Consider the following 17,120-nt stretch of genomic DNA (forward strand, 5'->3'; position numbering starts at 1 on the left):
AATAATCTCCATTTCTCGACTCTTGTGTATAATGCTGCAGTGGGCACAGGAGTGCGGTTGTCTTTTTATTTTTTATTTATTTATTTATTTTTTTTTTTTGAGACAGGGTTTCTCTGCAGCTTTTTTTTTTTTTTTTAGAGCCTGTCCTGGAACTAGCTCTTGTAGACCAGGCTGGCCTCGAACTGCGGTTGTCTTTTTAGCACACGGATTTCACTCCCTTATTGTGTAGACATGGTGTGAGGATCATATGGTCACTCAGTATCTCCCCATCTACATCCATTCTAGTTTTGATTTTTCAGTATCTCTCCACATATACTGACTGTACTAATTTACACTTCAACCAACAGTGTTTTTGTTGTTGATTTGATAATAGTCATTATTACTGGAATGAGATTCATTGTAGTTTTGATTTTTATTTTCCTGATGATTACTGATAGTGAACGTTTTCCATAACCAGTTGACCGTTTATCTCTTTAGTAAAAGTCTATTTAAATCTAGAATTATCTATCTATCTATCCATACATTCATTCATCTATCTACCTACATATATCATTTCTCTCTCTCTCTCTCTCTCTCTCTCTCTCTCTCTCTCTCTCTCTCTCTCTCTCTCTCTGTCTGTCTGTCTCTGTCTACCTATCTGATAATTTATCTTCCATTGCTATGTATCAATTCATGGACTTGCACATGCTGGCAGATGTTACTCCTCCAGCTGCTTCTCCAACCCTAGTCCCATTTTCAGGGGTGTTATTCGTTTTTCTGTTATTAGAGTCTTATAGATTTTGGATATTAATCCTTGTGAGGTATATAGTTTACAAATATTTCCTCCTACTCCATTCTGATTTACATTGTCTTTGACATGCAGAAACGTTTTATGTAGAAGCTTTTTATTTAATGCAATTCCACTTGCTAGCTTTTTCTTTTGTTTCCTGTGATTTTGAGGTCTTTCTTTTCTTTCTTTTTTCTTAAATCTCTGCTCATTGTAACAACCTGAGGAACTTCTCTTATTCTTTTCTCCTAGTAACTTTATGGTTCCAGGTCTTATATTTGTCTTCAACCCATTTTGATTTGAGTTTTGTAATTGGAGTACATTAGCCATTTTTTTTTTGTTTTTTTTTGTTTTTGTTTTTCGAGACAGGGTTTCCCGATAGTTTCTAGAGCCTGTCCTGGAACTAGCTCTTGTAGACCAGGCTGGCCTCGAACTCAAAGATCCGCCTGCCTCTGCCTCCTGAGTGCTGGGATTAAAGGCGTGTGCCACCACCGCCCGGCTATATTAGCCATTTTTGAACAAACAACTTAGCAAAGAAATCCCACCCATTTGAACACAGAGGAAAAATGCTGAGGTGATGATATAACCAAAGAAACTTGACTGGAAGCACCGAATCCATTTGAATATAAACAATAATGAGCAACAAAAGGAAATACGGTTGCCGGAAGCTACAAATATTGTAAGCCCTAATGGAAGAGGAACAACGTGCTGCACAAAAATAGGGAGATGGATTGTGGCGAGGGTGAGGAGTGTCTTCAGAGCAAGCGGTCACCTGATGGTATGAACGAGGAAATACGCGCTGCTCCGACCTGTTTCCTTTCCAGTGTGTTTTCATCAGCACATCCACCCTCGCTTCTCTACTGCCCTTTATCTTTACCCCTTTTATAAAACTCATGAATGCTGAATATTCCTCTACATTAACAGAATACTCACTACATGTTATTGAAGTGATTTTGCAGGTTATATGTGATGGCGAATTTTCTGAGAATTAGGGATGATGTGTTCATCTTTGCAATAAAAGCACCTGGCAAATATAACTTGAACGCAGCCAACCATTATTAACTTGTTTTTTTTTTTAAGTCAAGGTCTCACTATGCATTCCAGGATGGTCTTGAACTTGTGATCCTCCAACCTCAGCCTCCAGAGTACTGAAACTTGTGGGCATTCATCACCACACCCAAATCAGTAAATCTTTAAATAAATGAATTGTTTTCCTTTGTTTTCTATATGTTTTGTTGCTAGAGTACTAATTGAAGACTAGCTAGAAATGTATGAAGAATGCACCACCATTCGAGAATAAACAAAGGCTATTGCACAGACTGGAGAGCTAGCGCAGATGTTTCTGGGGCCTCATTAAAAATATCCTACTCCTTTTGCAATTCTTTTTCCAGAAGTGAATAATTTTTTCATACTCTAATTTAATTATTTGTACTTCCCTTAAACAGTCATTAACAAATACAGATCTAGTGCCTTTACTTCCCTGATAAAATAGCCTTGATGTCTTTACTCCTGTCAAGTTGATTGACTGCCTCCTGACGGTTCTGGTCAGAGCCGGAGGTCCTTCACAATCTAGCCCCAGTCTGCCTCTTACTACCCACGGTACTCCCCACACAATCAGGGCTACCTGAGGTTTGGGAACATGGCATACACATTTGTGCTTTTAGATCTTTGTCCATACTGTTTCTCAGATGTCACACTTGCCAGGGGCGTTGGCAAACACCTGTAGTTCCAGCTCCTAAGAGCCTTGAGGGAAGATTGTCTAAGCCAAGGACTTGGAGAGCAGCTTGGGAAACATGAGACCCACACAAGACCAACTAACAAGGGTCTGCCACTTCTCCCTTACCCATCTCTTGTTTTCTGCACCCGTCAAGACAGTGCACCCTTCAGTGTCCAGTTCAAATCCCCCTCCTGCAAGGCTTTATTCTCTCTCTCCAATAAGTTTAAATCACTGTATGATTTTTCCCCCTCCTAAAGTAGTTAGGATTTTCTCTAAAGAGGTGATGTTTCCATTCTCCATGCATTCCAGGTAATTGTACAAGGAAGATAAACTACTATCATCTTAGCAATCATGTGGTGGCTACTTGTACATACACGCACAACATGCATATACATACATGTACATACATGCACTTGTACATATAGTCTCTCTGACATTGAGAACTTCCTAATTTATGCTTTCTTTTCTCATATTTGAACCATGTCTATATAGTCTAGAAAGTTATCACTGTGCATGGCATGAATTGTTCAGCAAATACACTTTTGAATAAAAAGGCACAATAATGCTTATATCTTCATGTAAAGGAAGAAATTCTCAGTATAAGACAGGCTGGATAGAACCTGAAACCTGTAAGGGTTTGGAAAAGGTGAAAACACTGTCTCTTGAGTGGTAGGTGGTAATCTGTCCTGACAACAGAGAATACTATTCAAGGAAAATGATATCAATCGTTTAATGACTCATTTTAAAGCAATTCTCCATCTAACACATACAATGTGAAGCAGCCATTATTGTAACACATCAAATGTGAAGCAGCCATTATTCTGAGTGTAGATGCTTTAGATAGAATAACGATGCTCCATTTGAGTGGTTGAATCTCTCTGTGTGGGGCAGAAGCCCTTCTGTAGATACTGATGGGGAAGACAGGTACACAGGAGCGTGTATCTTTCTTCTTGGTAGTTTTAGCGCATACAGAGATGTGGATGTCCTTGTTGGAGCACCTGTTTTCCAACAGAGCACAAGCTGAGATTGAAGGGGGACAAGGAATCGAAGGCAGATGTGCTCCTTATTGCTTGCTGGGGAAATGATTACACCAGGGGCCTGGGCTGGCTTTGATGAAGTTCTTCCTGGACCTATGCATAAAGACCAGATAACTGGATCTTTGTCGGAAGTGTTGTTAGACTGTATGCTTATGTGGATGCATGTGTGTACACATGGAGGTGCCAGAGGACAACCTCAGACATCGTCCTCAGGAACTTTGTCCGTTTCCTTTGAGACAGGGTCGCTCATTAGCCTGGAACTCACCAATTAGTCTAAGCTGGCTGTTGTACCCGGGGATCCTTCTGTCTCTACCTTGTCAGTTCTGGGATTACAAGCATGTGTCACGTTGAACTTGCTGTGGTCTTTCTGCCTTCATGAGCCACTATGATCAGTTAAGCTATTATTTTTTTATTTTTTTAATATTTATTTATTTATTATGTATACAATATTCTGTCTGTGTGTATGCCTCCAGGCCTGAAGAGGGCACCAGACCCCATTACAGATGGTTGTGAGCCACCATGTGGTTGCTGGGAATTGAACTCTTTAAGTTTAAGTTTAAGTTTAAGGCAATGCTCTTAACCTCTGAGCCATCTCTCCAGCCCCTTAAACTATTATTTTAGAATGCATTTGTCTTGCGCTGAGGGCTGGCACATTCTTGGAATGTCGAGGTATCTCCCTAGCCTTTAAACTATTCTTTTTAGTTTCTTTTGTATTTCGTTACATTTTTAATATGCAGGACAAATGCCATAGTGTGTGTGTGGAGGTCAGAGGACAGTTTTTGGGAGTTGATTCTCTCTTTTCACCATGTAAGTTTAAACTCAGGTTTTCAGGCTTGCCAGCAAGTGCCTTTACAATCCTTTGCTCTGCCAGTTTACCTTCTGAGACAAGGCTTCCCTCTGTAGCACAGGCTGACCCTGAAATTTCTATGTAGCCCGAGGGTGGCCTTGGACTTGCTGCAATCTTGCTGTTTTCATAAGCTGCCACACTCAGGCTATTATTTTGAAAGGTGTCTTGAGTTGGCAGTACCTCATACGTAACACAGCACTAAGCAGGTGAAGGCAGGAAGATAGCTAGAAGTTCAGTGTCATCCCCAACTACATAGCAAGTTGAAGTTCAATCTGAGATCCTGTGTCAAGAAAAATAAATGCAATAGTTTCATTGAGTCAGAGGTCAAGGTCACCCTGTGGGCATGGAGGTTCTGTTCCAGTTCAGCCACTCTAGGGAGAGATAGTATCTGGGACAGGAAATTAGACTTTAAAAGTGGACTCTAACCTAAGAAGAATTGTCGGACCAGGATGCCCTAAACGTACGTGGTCATGGGGATTTTGCTGGGGACAGGAATCTATCTTTATGTACATATAGTAGTCTGAGAACTTAGGACACTTAGGCTTTTAGTTCCCAAAGGCTTTGAGGATAGTCATGCCATAACTTTCTAATATTGTTAGAAGTTATAGTCCATTTTTTCTTTTGTTTTCTTCCAGTGCTGGGGATAGAACCCAGGGTTTACATATGCATGGCAGGAACACTACTAATGAGCCACATCTCCAGCCCCAGAAATCAAAGCCTGGTCTTGGCTGTGCTATAGGGAGACTTTGACGAGCAGGACTGTGTTAGTGATGTTCTGGTTAAAGAAAGGCAATACTGCCTTTAATCCCAGCACCTGGCAGGCAAAGGCAGGTGGATCTCTGTGAGTTCAAGGCTAGCCTGACCTATATGGTGAGTTCCAGGACAGCCAGAGCTGTGTAGAGGGACTGTGTCTCAACACACAAAAGAACAAACAAAAATGAAAGGAAGAAAGGAGGAAAGGAAAGGAAAAAGGGAGAAAAAAAAGAAAAGGCAATTCTCTTTCCTGCCCAAACCCACGACAATGATGTACTGGTTGGAGAGTGACCAGCAGGGTATGGGTGATGGGTGGCATCCGAAGTAAAGGCATCTCGATATTTCAGGCATATCTGGGAGGTGGTACCTCTCCTGGTGTCAACTTGACAGAATCTAGAATCACCTGACAGAAGGCCTCAATGAGGAACTGACCAGGCCTGCTTGGTTGTGGGCACATCTGTGAGGATTGTTCGACGACATTCACAGAGGTGAGAAGGCCTGCACATCTGTGAGAGGACAAGGTGCATTCCCAGGGCTTGGGTCTTGGACTGTATAAAAGAGGTGAGCTGAGTCCAAGCATGGATGCATTCATTCTCTCTCTGCTCCACTGTGAGTGGCCGCTTCCAAGTTCCTGATGCTTTGACTTCTTCACAAGGATGGACTGCAACCTGGGATTAAAGTGAAACCCTTTCCCACCTACTTTGCTTCTGTTGGAAACAGGAACTGAAACTAGGATACCCGGGGACTCCTTCACAATAGAGAAGGGAGCCAGCATACTGATGACTTGGAAGGTAGGGTCCACAACCATTGTAATCTGCGATTTTGTTTTAAACATAGCTTCCTTACACTTAAAGACATGAAAGCAGGACATTGTGGTTCTCAAAGGCACAAGGAGTCTTTTTTTTTTTTTGAGACAGGGTTTTAGCAAAGGTTGACCTGGAATCCACTTTGTAGCAGAAGGGTGACCTTGAACTTTCTAATCCTTTTGCTTCTAACTCCTGAATGCTGTCATCATAGCTGTGCACTAACTCATCCTATTCTCTGTGGTTCTGGAATAGGACCCAGAGTTTTGTACAAGCCAAGCAGGCCCTCTACCAACTGAACTATATCCTCAGCCCCACCGACAGCCTTTTAGTGAACTACTCTTCTCCATACTGGACTCAATAAATAAGAAAAACAAAACAAGCTAAGTATTTTTGTTTGACTTTATTGGAACCCCATCTTTCTAGTTTCCCATAAACCTCTGCCCATGATCTTGTTTTAGAGGTATATACTACATTCTTGCATTTCCCCCCATTTTCCACCCTCTGTTCTGTATCAGAAAGGAAAGGGCAGTTTACAGATGCATCTTACGCACAAACATGGGTGAACAGTGAACCGGGGCTCTTCCAGGCAGCCGTGACTTAGTCTAAGCGGAGAGGCCTCCTAAAGCGCCGGCACAGCAGCCTTCATCTTACCCTTCTCTGCATCTCTGGTCCTGCTTTGAAGTCAGCATTCCCTTCTTTGCAGCTTTTCTGGATTCATGGTGCTTTTCTTTTCATTCTAACAGCTGCTTATTTGCATAACCTGCTAAAGACTTGTCCCCATCATCACACTAATGGGCTTCCTCTAGCTTCGTGCACATTTTTCCTTCCTCATTTAGATTTTATAACAAATAGCAACGTCTGCCTTAAAAAAAAAAGTGCTTCCCGCTTGAAACTTTCCACTGGCTCTCAGTTACACAAGGCTGGACTTAATAGACTCTCCTCTCCACAGAGTGGTGATTACATTGGTCTACAAGACCTTCCCGGAGGCCCTGGTTTCTTCATGGATGTTCTTTGAAGTTGGAGATATAATAGAATACCTATCAATTCCACTTATCAGTTCATCATTATTAGGATACGTCTGTATTCCAGGCCCCAAGCTACTTTCCAGATTATAAAGTAGACAGCTTTTGACTCTTCAGTCTCTTATATGTAAGGGTTGTCTTGAAAAGAGGAACCTCTTCCCATGGCCATCAAATGCAAGAAGGGAACGGTCCAGGTTACTAAGGTCATGGTGGGGGCGGGGTACTGGAATCTAAAGACACTAGTGAAGCACACTGTCAAGGTCAAGAGCCAGCTAGGTGCCACAGGCCTCTAATCCAAACACTGGAGAACTTGAGGGGGTTCACTTTGTGGATATCTGAGCTATGGAGTGAAACCTGTCTCAAAAATGCAAAGGTTGGGGGTGTAGTTTAGAGCTACCCCAAGCCCTTAACTAGCAAATGCAAGGTCCTGGATCTTATCCCCAAGTCGAGGCAAATAGACAAAATTAAATTAAAATTAAAATAGGCCAGATTTTTTTTCTAGTCTGCTATGGGGGGGGCTCTTAATATTGTTGTGTTTCACAGATACAATAAGAGCATACAGGTAATAGGATATTATTAATAATTCATTATTTTAAGTGACTATATTTCTCACAGCACTAACGGTTTGCATTGCCATTGTTTCAGCGTTGGATCTTGTTGCATGCTGGGCCAGGGCTCCACTACTGAATCACACCCCTATTCTAACTTGCTTCCTTTATAACATTTTCTTCCATTGAATTCTTTGAGGGTAGAGCCAGTGAGGTGGCTCAGCGGGTAAAGTTGGATTGCCAGGCAAGCTTGGCGGTGCGAGTTTAGTCACTGGAAACCACAGAAAGGTGGAAGGAGAGAACTGATCCCACAAAGTTGTTTTCTGACCTCCACACTTGTGTGTGGCACCCGAGTGTTCATATTCCACGCATGCGCACACACTTATTATCACTAATAATCTCTTTGGGGGTGATTATGTCTCTTAGTGAAGTTCTGGAAAGGAACTTTAAGTCTGTGGATGTGGAAAGCACAAAGGAGTCATTTTCCCCTTTGTGTGCTGTACAGTTCCTGACCTATTGTGTTTGGTTGAGGAAGTCTGAAGATGCAATAATTCTTTCTAAAAGTGCAAGGAAAGGTTCATCACTTCCTGTTCCTTGCCCAGCTGTGGAGCACACCTCAGGATCCTTTTGTCTTCTGAAAATAAAAAAGGGGTTAGAGCGCAGGGCTTTCTAGGCGCTAAACCCGGGCGCTTACAAGCTTCTGTGGTCTCAGCAGTATAAGTAGCTATTGTAAAACAGATGTTCACCAAAATAAGGGTGCGCGAGAACAGGGGTCCCTGGAGCAGACTTAGGGCAGCGCACAGGTGGGGGCAGCCGCCAGGTCTGGAGACGTGGGTGCCAGTTTTCTGCAGGTGCCGCCTCCTCGCCTTGGTTTCTCAGAGGGCAGGAACCGCGCATTGCAGGGCGCAGGACTTGACTCCTGGAACAGCTCAAATGTTATTCTAGGTAGCAGACACCGATCTTGTCAAGTGTCCACACATGGCCCCGCCGAGGACAAACAGCATTCGTACCAACCACCGCCCGCGAAGGGTGCTAGCGAAGGCTTGGGACGCTAGAGGGCGGGCCTGACTAGGCTTGGTACTGCTGTTTTGCGATGATTGCTTCCTCAGCCCGCTCATCATCCCTATTCCCGATTCTGATTGGCTCTTCCTCTTGCCAATCGGTTCCGCCGCGCTGACCTCCATTGGCCCCCTATCTAGGCCCCGCCCCATGATCTGGGCACGGGCAGTGGGGCGTCCGGGAGAGAACCCAGCTTGCTTGGGTCTTGAGGGGAGGCGGTGGTGGCTCTGGAGAAGGAAGAGGAGTGGGGCGGGAGGAGGCAGCGGCGGCGAACCGGCCAGGGTGATGGTACAGGTGCCAGGGCCCGGCGCGGAGCTGCCGCGCTGAAGGACGACGGGTCCGGAGTCCGCAGAGCCGCCGCGTCTCTCCCGGGGACGGGCGAGCGGGCGGGAAGATGCTGAGCAGGTTGATGAGCGGTAGCAGCAGGAGTCTGGAGCGCGAGTACAGCTGCACCGTGAGGCTGCTGGACGACAGCGAGTACACCTGCACCATCCAGGTCAGCGCCGCGCCGTCTGCCCTCCCGCTCGCTCGGGGTCCCGCTCCCCACACTCGGCCAAGTTGGCGGGGGGCCGCCGCCCGGGGTCGCCCCAGCTCTAGCCCCGGCGCGGCGCTTTGTCCGCCCCGCAGCCGCACCGCCCGGCGCGCGGCATCCCTGCCCGAGCTCAGCCGGGGACTGGTACCGCGCTCCGTACGCCCCTGCGGGGTGAGTCGCGTCCCGCACCCGCAACTCCTCTGCTCTGCGCCCTACCGGGCGGAGGACCCCGGGTCTTTGCTCCTCCAGCCGGTGGATAGGTAGCACCTTGGGCGGGCGTCCGGAGCTAGGCGGGCAGGGCGGGAGACGTCTACCCAGGTCTCCCCGTCGGGACGCGGGCTGAGGTCCTCCGAGCCCCACCAGGCCCTCCAGCAAGCCTTTATTTCCCTGGTTGGAAGGATAAAGGTTTATGTCATAATTTCTCTCGAGCGTTTGTGAGTCAGACGGAACGCGCAGCCCTTGCAGAGTGGCCTATTGAAGGCGCCCAGCCCTCTGTGCTTTGAGGGTTTAGCTCCCTTCCTCTCCTTTTGATCCCCAAATCTCAACGTGCTGGTTATTTCTGGGGGGGGGGGGCGTGGGGCAAAGATTTAGCAACAAGTCCCAGCAATTTGGAGGTTGGCAGTGACTGGAAAGAATCAGAGACTTACGGAAAAGCCAACAATGCAACAAAGCCGAACAGCGTTTCGCTCAGAACCTGGCGTTTTGAAAGGGTTTTTTGTTTTTTGTTTTTTTTTTTTTTTTGTTTTGTTTTTTACAACCCCTGGCTCGAGTCCCTTCACTACTGGTGTGTGGCGCGTCAGGAGTCATGTAGTGTTTTCCCCAGGAATGCAGTCTTTCCTTTATAAAGTCAGAGATTGAAAGCGCCGACAATGCTTTCGTGTTTAATTCTTCTACCAGAGCCTGCGCTCACTGGCAGAAATTGCTCTTTGTGAAGAAGCAAATTAAGTTGGACCCTGGAGGGTCTCACCTGATCCCTTTCCTTTTCCTGCAAGAACCCGGAGGAGGCTTCTAGACTCAGAAGTGATTTAAAAAAAAAAAAAAACCCGCCTGCCTAGACCCTGTCCCCAGGATGTCCCCCATCCATCCATCCATCCATCCATCCATCCATCCATCCATCCATCCATCCACCCATCCATCCATCCATCTTGCTGACAATGCTCAATAGCATAAAACAGAGACAAGAGGCATGTGAGAAAGGCGCTCCTGTGTCTGAGAGCTGCTTCTTGATGCTGACTGTACCCAGTTCAGCCCCCGCCCCAAGCCCTGAGCTTAAGTGCTGACTGCTGCCAAAGATCCAGGAGAGTAGAAATAGAGCAAGACTGTCTTTTGAAGGCTACTTAATACAGATTAAGCGCCCATAAAGATGCTAGCCATTAAGTGAAAGGATTTTTGTAATTGACTATGATGGCGAGGGTTTGTCTATTTCCCAGCTCGATGGCGTGCTACTTTTCGTTTCTATGGTGTCTTTGTTTCTATGTACAGTTTTCTCCCTGTTTTGTTTTAATGGAGGAGGAGGAGAAAACATAGAATTAACACCTTCGCAGTTTGAGTACATTTGTCAAGGCTTTAAAAGTCTTTATCCTTTTGTTTAAAAATTTAACAAATGTGTACAATAGCCTGCCGAGGGCAGTGTGAGGTTTAGACTTCATAGAGCCTAAGAATACTTTTGTGGAATATAGTGACATAAAATTTCTCCAGTAGGTCATTAACTTTTGCCAAGGTGTAGAGTGCAAAGCAAACATGCCTCGTCTGAAAATGTGTATAACCTCCTGATTTTGGCTATCAGGAAAGGGTACATGTGGTTCTCCCTTGTCCTCAGAGCTGGTGAGGGGGATTGAGGTTGTAGTTGTGGATGGTTCTTATTGTCAAAGAGAACAAATATCTTAACGTTCAATTGGACTTACTGGAGTAATGTTTACTATATTCTACTTTTTGTGTTTCTTTTTTGTTGCTCTTATTTTGTAATTTAATGTTATAAAACTTAGTCACGGCCCCCTCCATGGTCTAGCTGTGTTAATCCTTGCACATGGGGATGCTGGTGTGGGCTGTAAAACACAGGACTTGAAGTGTATTTGTCTTTTTTACACCACTAGTTATGTAGTGTTTTGCTTTGTTTTTATCCATATGGGAAAAGGTTTGAAAAAAAAAGGGACAATTATTTACAGGACTCTAATATTTTTTTATATACTGCTTTTAAACGTTTGGAGATTGAACTTTTCTTAGCAACTTTCTTGTTTTATATTTTTCTTTGTGTGTGTATGTGTATGTATGTGTGTGTCCACATGTTTACTTGTTAAACAACTCGGCACAGTTTTAACATGGAAAGGGGGTGGGTGGGCTCCTTATTTAGCTAAGTGTTATTTTCAGTACTTTAAGAATGGCAGTACTGTATATTTTAAATCTTTTGGTGATGAGTTGGACTCCCCCTTTTTTCTTAAAGTATTATACTTTAATACTTTAATACTTTAATACTGTCATTTAGATATGGTGTCTATTTTAGAAATATTTTTATGGCTTTTAAAACAGCCAGAGACCATGGAGGGCAATTCAGAATTAGAAATATACCAGTGGTTTGGTGTCATGAAAGCCGTGTTTGGTCAATTCCAGTTGTGCAGCTGTTCTGCCAAGGCACTTCATAACGCAGTTCTATGAGCTGGCCTTCGAGATGTGATTATTAAGGTAACCAGAACGGCTTCTGTCTTTGCAAAGACAGTTCCCCTGGTCGCAAACCTACTCTTTCATCCTTTCTGATATGGAAATGCATCTGTAGATCCGGAGAAACGGAAGTAGACATAGGAGGATTTTGTGTAATTGCTCCCCTGTGAAGAACGTTGTTAGTAGCCAGTTTTGAAGGTCATTGCCTCGTACGTTCGGATCTGATCCACATTTTTGACTCTTTTGTTTTTATCTATGCAAATCTGTATTCATTTGCCACATTTTCTACCTGACTTTTTATTTGGGAGAATATAGAAAAAAAATGAAAAGACTAACTAGTGTCTTTGAAGTCAACCTGAATGGAATAATTTAAATGTCTAGATATGTTTTGTCCTAAACAATGCACTTTTAATAGTTTATATGTTACTTAGGACACAGTGCAGACATTTTAGTAGCAGTATCTATTGGACAAATAAATATTTTTTAAAAGGCATTAAAATATTTTGGGGGGGGCGATAACGCAAAGATAAAACCACCTTAGAAATGAGTTAGATTTTATTTGGGACACACTGAAATCACAGATTAAGCAGCCAGGTTAAGCAGATTTTTCAGTTAGTGTTATAAATAAGCCGTGTGTGCAGAGGCAGTTCTACAGAGGGACCAATATTTGGAGACCTGGAGGGAGAGAGGTAGGGAGGAGCAAGAGTGGAGTCCTGGGCTTGCCAGGGATCTCTGCATTCATTGTAGCTCATTTCCCTTACAATAGCATTATGGATTGATTATATATCCATTGTACTAAATGAAGAAAATGGGATGGTGGATTGGTGGGTGGGCCCTGTGCCCAATGTCTGATTACATGCTAAGCATTCTGTTAGACACTTTGTTTGTGCCTTACAGGAAAGAGGTGGGTAGTATTGTCTCTGTTACAGATGAAAAGGCAGTCCCAAAGGTCAAAGAAATGTACTTATTGTTAGTGGGTGACCTTACTGTATTTAAGCCAATGTTTTCCTTATTTACTCTGTATTCCGACTCCCTAAATTGCTTCCTGTTTTTCTACCTTAATTTTTCTCATCTTTACAATGGAAATATTAATGCTTATTTCATATCAGAAAGAAAATTACTTGGAAATATTACAAATAAATGAGGAACACATTAAACACAAAATAGAATTGGGAAATTCTTACTTTAAAAAAAGGAAAATAAGTCATATTGAATCATAAGTCGCCTTAAAATGATTTCTAGTTAATCTCAATGAAGTTGTGAAATTCTGTCCTGGGGTAGTATAATTTCTTGTTAGAGCTTGTCTTTAAAATTTAAGAACTTGGGCTGATGAGACGGCTCAGCAGGTAAAAGGCGCTTGCTGTCAAGGCTGATGACCTGAGTTTGATCCTAGACGCCCCCATGGTAGAAGAAGAGAAACAATTCCTACAAGTTGTTCTTTGACATTCCCACCCCCATAAATAAAGTCCATTTCTCTTCCTCTGTCCTATCCTTAGGAGGATGCTTATTCTCGGACTGTGGGTTGCCTTTTCTAAGAATTTCTGCTTCCCATTTTGTAAGTAGAGTCCTTGGTTTCATTAATGCGGAATGAATATTAGTAGAAAATTAGATAATTTTATTCACAGAGAAAACCACAAAGCTGTTGTATTTTCATGAATATTGATTTTTGTTAAAAAATGACTTAGCAGGTAATTACGCAGTCTGAGGATCTCTGTTCCAATAGCAAGTCAGTTAGTCTCTAGCTCTGGAAATTAAGAGAACTCTAAAATTAGCCTCCCAGAATCCTAAAAGCACTTGTATTGCTTGACTTCAGTATTAAATATTGTATAAAACTAATTAGATATTGTATAAAACGTATCTTTTTGGCACAGAAGATAAATTCTGGATCCTTGACTCTCTCCTCATTTTTCCTGTTTGGGGGGTGTCAGCGGCTCTCGGGGGATCCAGAAACATTCGCTGCAGCAGATTTCACTTATGGGTATTTGTATGAATTGGAATTCTGTTAAACGCTTGGCATGAATGTGCTAGATGAGGCAATCCAGCAGAGCGTGAAATAAAAGAACATGAAATTTTGGGGTAGCGTCATAGCCCAGAGACTCATTTATCATAGCTGTGCTGTATCAGCATCACACTTTAAAAACAGACTTCTGTTGGTTTGAGATAGAGTCAGCCTCCCTATCATGTAGCCCTAGCTGTCCTGGGACTCACTGTGTTGACCAGGCTGGCATTGACTTCCCAGAGATTCTCCTGCCTCTGCCTTCCAAGTGCTGGGATTGTAGGCAAGCCACCACACCAGGTAAACAGACATTTCTGTTACAGATTCGCAGTGGCTTATGCACGGGTCTGACATACATAATACAGTATCAGAAGCAAGGCATTGATTTTTGGAAGTACTTTACTGGTAATATAATTGCTGTCCTAAAATGATTTAAAAGTTTTTTTTTTTTGTAAAGAATTATACTTTGGAGCCTGAAAAGGATGGAATAAGAGCAAACTGTAAGCCATGGACCTAAATATTACAGCACCTAGCTTGAGGCCTACACAGTTATAAACAAACAAACAAACAAAAAACATTTGTTTTGATTTGTGCTGTATGATTGCAGTGGTGATGCCACCAAATTTCATGTACCTGCAAACAATAAACATCTCCTAACTCTATAACTCATTTTAACCCATCTCTCCCAAACCGGTTTCCTGAGAAGGTCAAGTGTGTAAGTGTGGTATTTATGAGCTCTTTGGTATCTCTAGTAACTCTGCACTTGACCTTTATTGAATCCATGGAGCCCGGTCAGTAATCACCTTTTGGTTTTTCTTTTGTCCTTCAGGTCCCCCACCTCATCCCTGCAGGTATAAAGAACCATAGCAAGTGAATATTGTGCTTCATGGAGCCTTAGCGCCTTGCCAGCGTCAGTGTTTGAATGCAGCATCCCTCATAGCTGCTTAAAGCTCTTTGATTCCTATTGACAAAGCCATCGCTACACAGAATAGGATGTAGACCTTTAAGTGAACCGTGCTGCCCAGCTGCCTCTAGTGAGGGCTATGTCAAGGTGAATTCAACTTTGCTGGACAGCCTAGTCTATAACATGCTGTCTGAATGACACAAAGCAGCTCGCTGTGGGTCACTCTTCCCTTAGGTGTGCCTGGCCAGGCTCATACAGCACAGGTGAATTTGGGAGGATTGATTTTCTCATCTTTGTGGTGCTCAGAGAGTGGTAGTGATGATCATTTGGTGGCCTGGTAGTCATTGTCCCTCTTGCTTTCTGGCTTCGATCCTTCAAGCTCAGGTCATCTTTGTGTGTTTTTTGCTTCCTTATTTTGATTTTTTGTGCCCCTGAGAAATCTGAAGAGTACTAAGCCATTTTCATTCTCATGTTGGGTGAGTGTTCCCCCTAAGGTCAAAATACCCAATCATGTGTCCATTCTAGCATTGAAACAGGTCTTCTATCTCTTTAAGACTCTGGGCATTGAGGACCAATACACCTACCTTAAATATAGGGAAGGTCAAAGATGGGCTATGGAGAACAGAATCTAAGAGTACTTCTCTAGCCCCACACCTCACCCCAATCATGCGCGTGTGCATGCACGTGTGCTTGTGCGCGTGTGCGTGTATGTATGTGTGTATATGCATACACACATGCACACACACTTAGACTGAACTTAGATTCCGTAATTGTTTTCCAATTTTTGACAGCGGAGCTCACCGGATTAGCTAGACTGCTTGGACAGTGATCTCTGGGAATCATCTCTCTGCATCCCCGGGCACATGCTGTCATGCCCAGCTCTTCATGTGGGTGCTCTCAATCCAAACTCAGGTCCTCGCACATGCGTAGTGAGCCTTTTGCTTACTCAGCCATCTTACCAAGTCTCCTGAACTCCAGTTTTTCTGAGACTGCTCCCTCGATGTCAATCATGGGCTTCTTCCAAGGCTGCTATGTGATTGACCCTCCCTGATGTCAGCCTTCTGACCGGTGTAGACCAGTGTGTTTGCCTTTCACCAGCTGAAATGATTTTTCTTTATTTCTACAGATGGTGCCTGTGATCTTTCCAACTCTCTTAGTGTTCTAGGTTGGAAGGACAGGACCGTGGTAAAGACTCTTAGGTACACAAGACAAAGCACAAACATGTGAACCGAATTCTCTAAGGAGACCCTTCCGTGCCATGCTCATACAGGCAAAAGAATTGGGCCCAAGCTTGGCATCCACTGAGTTTGTGCACAATAGTTCATTCACTTGCCTACAGAAAGCAGCCCTTTGACACTGATTGTTGCTGTCGCCCCCACCCTGACGACTGGCATGCCTGTGACCTCATCTGCCGAGTGGCATGGAGAAGAAGTGCTTCAAGACTCACTCTGAGTATGCGTGATCATTTCGGAGCCCCAGAAAACTGCTGCCTACTAAGGGAACCCATTCAAGAGCAGGACAGATTTAGCTGTCTCATGCATCATTCAGAGCATCTTCCTATTTTATAACCCAGGGCTCCCACTCCTTTTGTAGAAACTGTGAGTCCTGTCAAAAATGTGGAAGACGGAGTGAAGTAAGGAATGGGTGAAACCAGTGGTTTTTTAAAATATGGCTGTGGAACCACAGAATTACCATGTGCCCAGCTGGGTACTCACTAGACATGTAAATTCTTGGCTCCCTCTCAGCCCCAGTGATTCAGAAACTGGAGCCCAGGCTCTAAAACCGTACATATGTATCTGTGCATGCATGCTCATATGTGTTGGGGTGCACATGCGTGTGTGTGCTCTTGCATGTGGAGGCCGGGGGAACAACCTCTGGTGTTCTTCAGACACCATGCACCATTCCTGAGGGACAGTCTCTCCCTGGCCTGGAGGTCACCCAGTAGGCCAAGCCAGGGATCCTCCCGTCTCTTCGTTCTGAGATGACACGTATGTGCCACCATGCTAGGCATTTCTTTGGTCAGAGGGGTTCTACTGATCAAGCTCTGGTCTTTGTGCTCGCAAGGTAGGCGCTTGGCCAACTGAACCATCTTTCTGCCTCCGAAGCCCTTTATACCAAGATTTCCAGGTGGCTTTTATGCGGCCTAGGTTTGAGAGTCCCTGCCTGATTATAGAGCCCTCGCGGGCCGGATTAGCAACTCTTGTTTATTGGATGTAGGAAGTAATAGAGAAGAAGCAAAGACTGAATCTCAGGTATCAATTTTTATTCTTGGAATGGCCTTTATCTCTTACTTTGTTTACACATATGCAGACCCATCTGCAGGTTGGTGGGATTCTAAGGATTTTGTTCATCCTACCATTTTGATGTTGCATTTATCAGTTTCATGGTCTTCATCTCCTTGCTTAAAAACGATTCGATCATTGCATATTTATTTATTTCATATGGATGTTTTACTTATGTGCATGAGCACTATGTGCA

At 43.9% G+C, this 17,120-nt stretch overlaps 1 protein-coding gene across 3 annotated transcripts in view; it reads left to right on the plus strand.

Annotated features, from left to right (window-relative positions):
* The first annotated feature begins 8,949 nt into the window (after positions 1-8,949).
* The window catches only part of Frmd5 (FERM domain containing 5), a 273,211-nt gene continuing 265,040 nt past the window's right edge, over positions 8,950-17,120 (plus strand). For all 3 annotated transcript variants that reach the window (XM_038330585.1, XM_038330584.1, XM_038330586.1), the window contains exon 1: positions 8,950-9,051. In XM_038330585.1, the coding sequence (XP_038186513.1) occupies positions 8,950-9,051 (102 nt within the window). The remainder of the gene's footprint in view (positions 9,052-17,120) is intronic.

This window comes from Arvicola amphibius, chromosome 5, assembly GCF_903992535.2.
Source record: "Arvicola amphibius chromosome 5, mArvAmp1.2, whole genome shotgun sequence".
Classification (NCBI taxonomy): Eukaryota; Metazoa; Chordata; class Mammalia; order Rodentia; family Cricetidae; genus Arvicola; species Arvicola amphibius.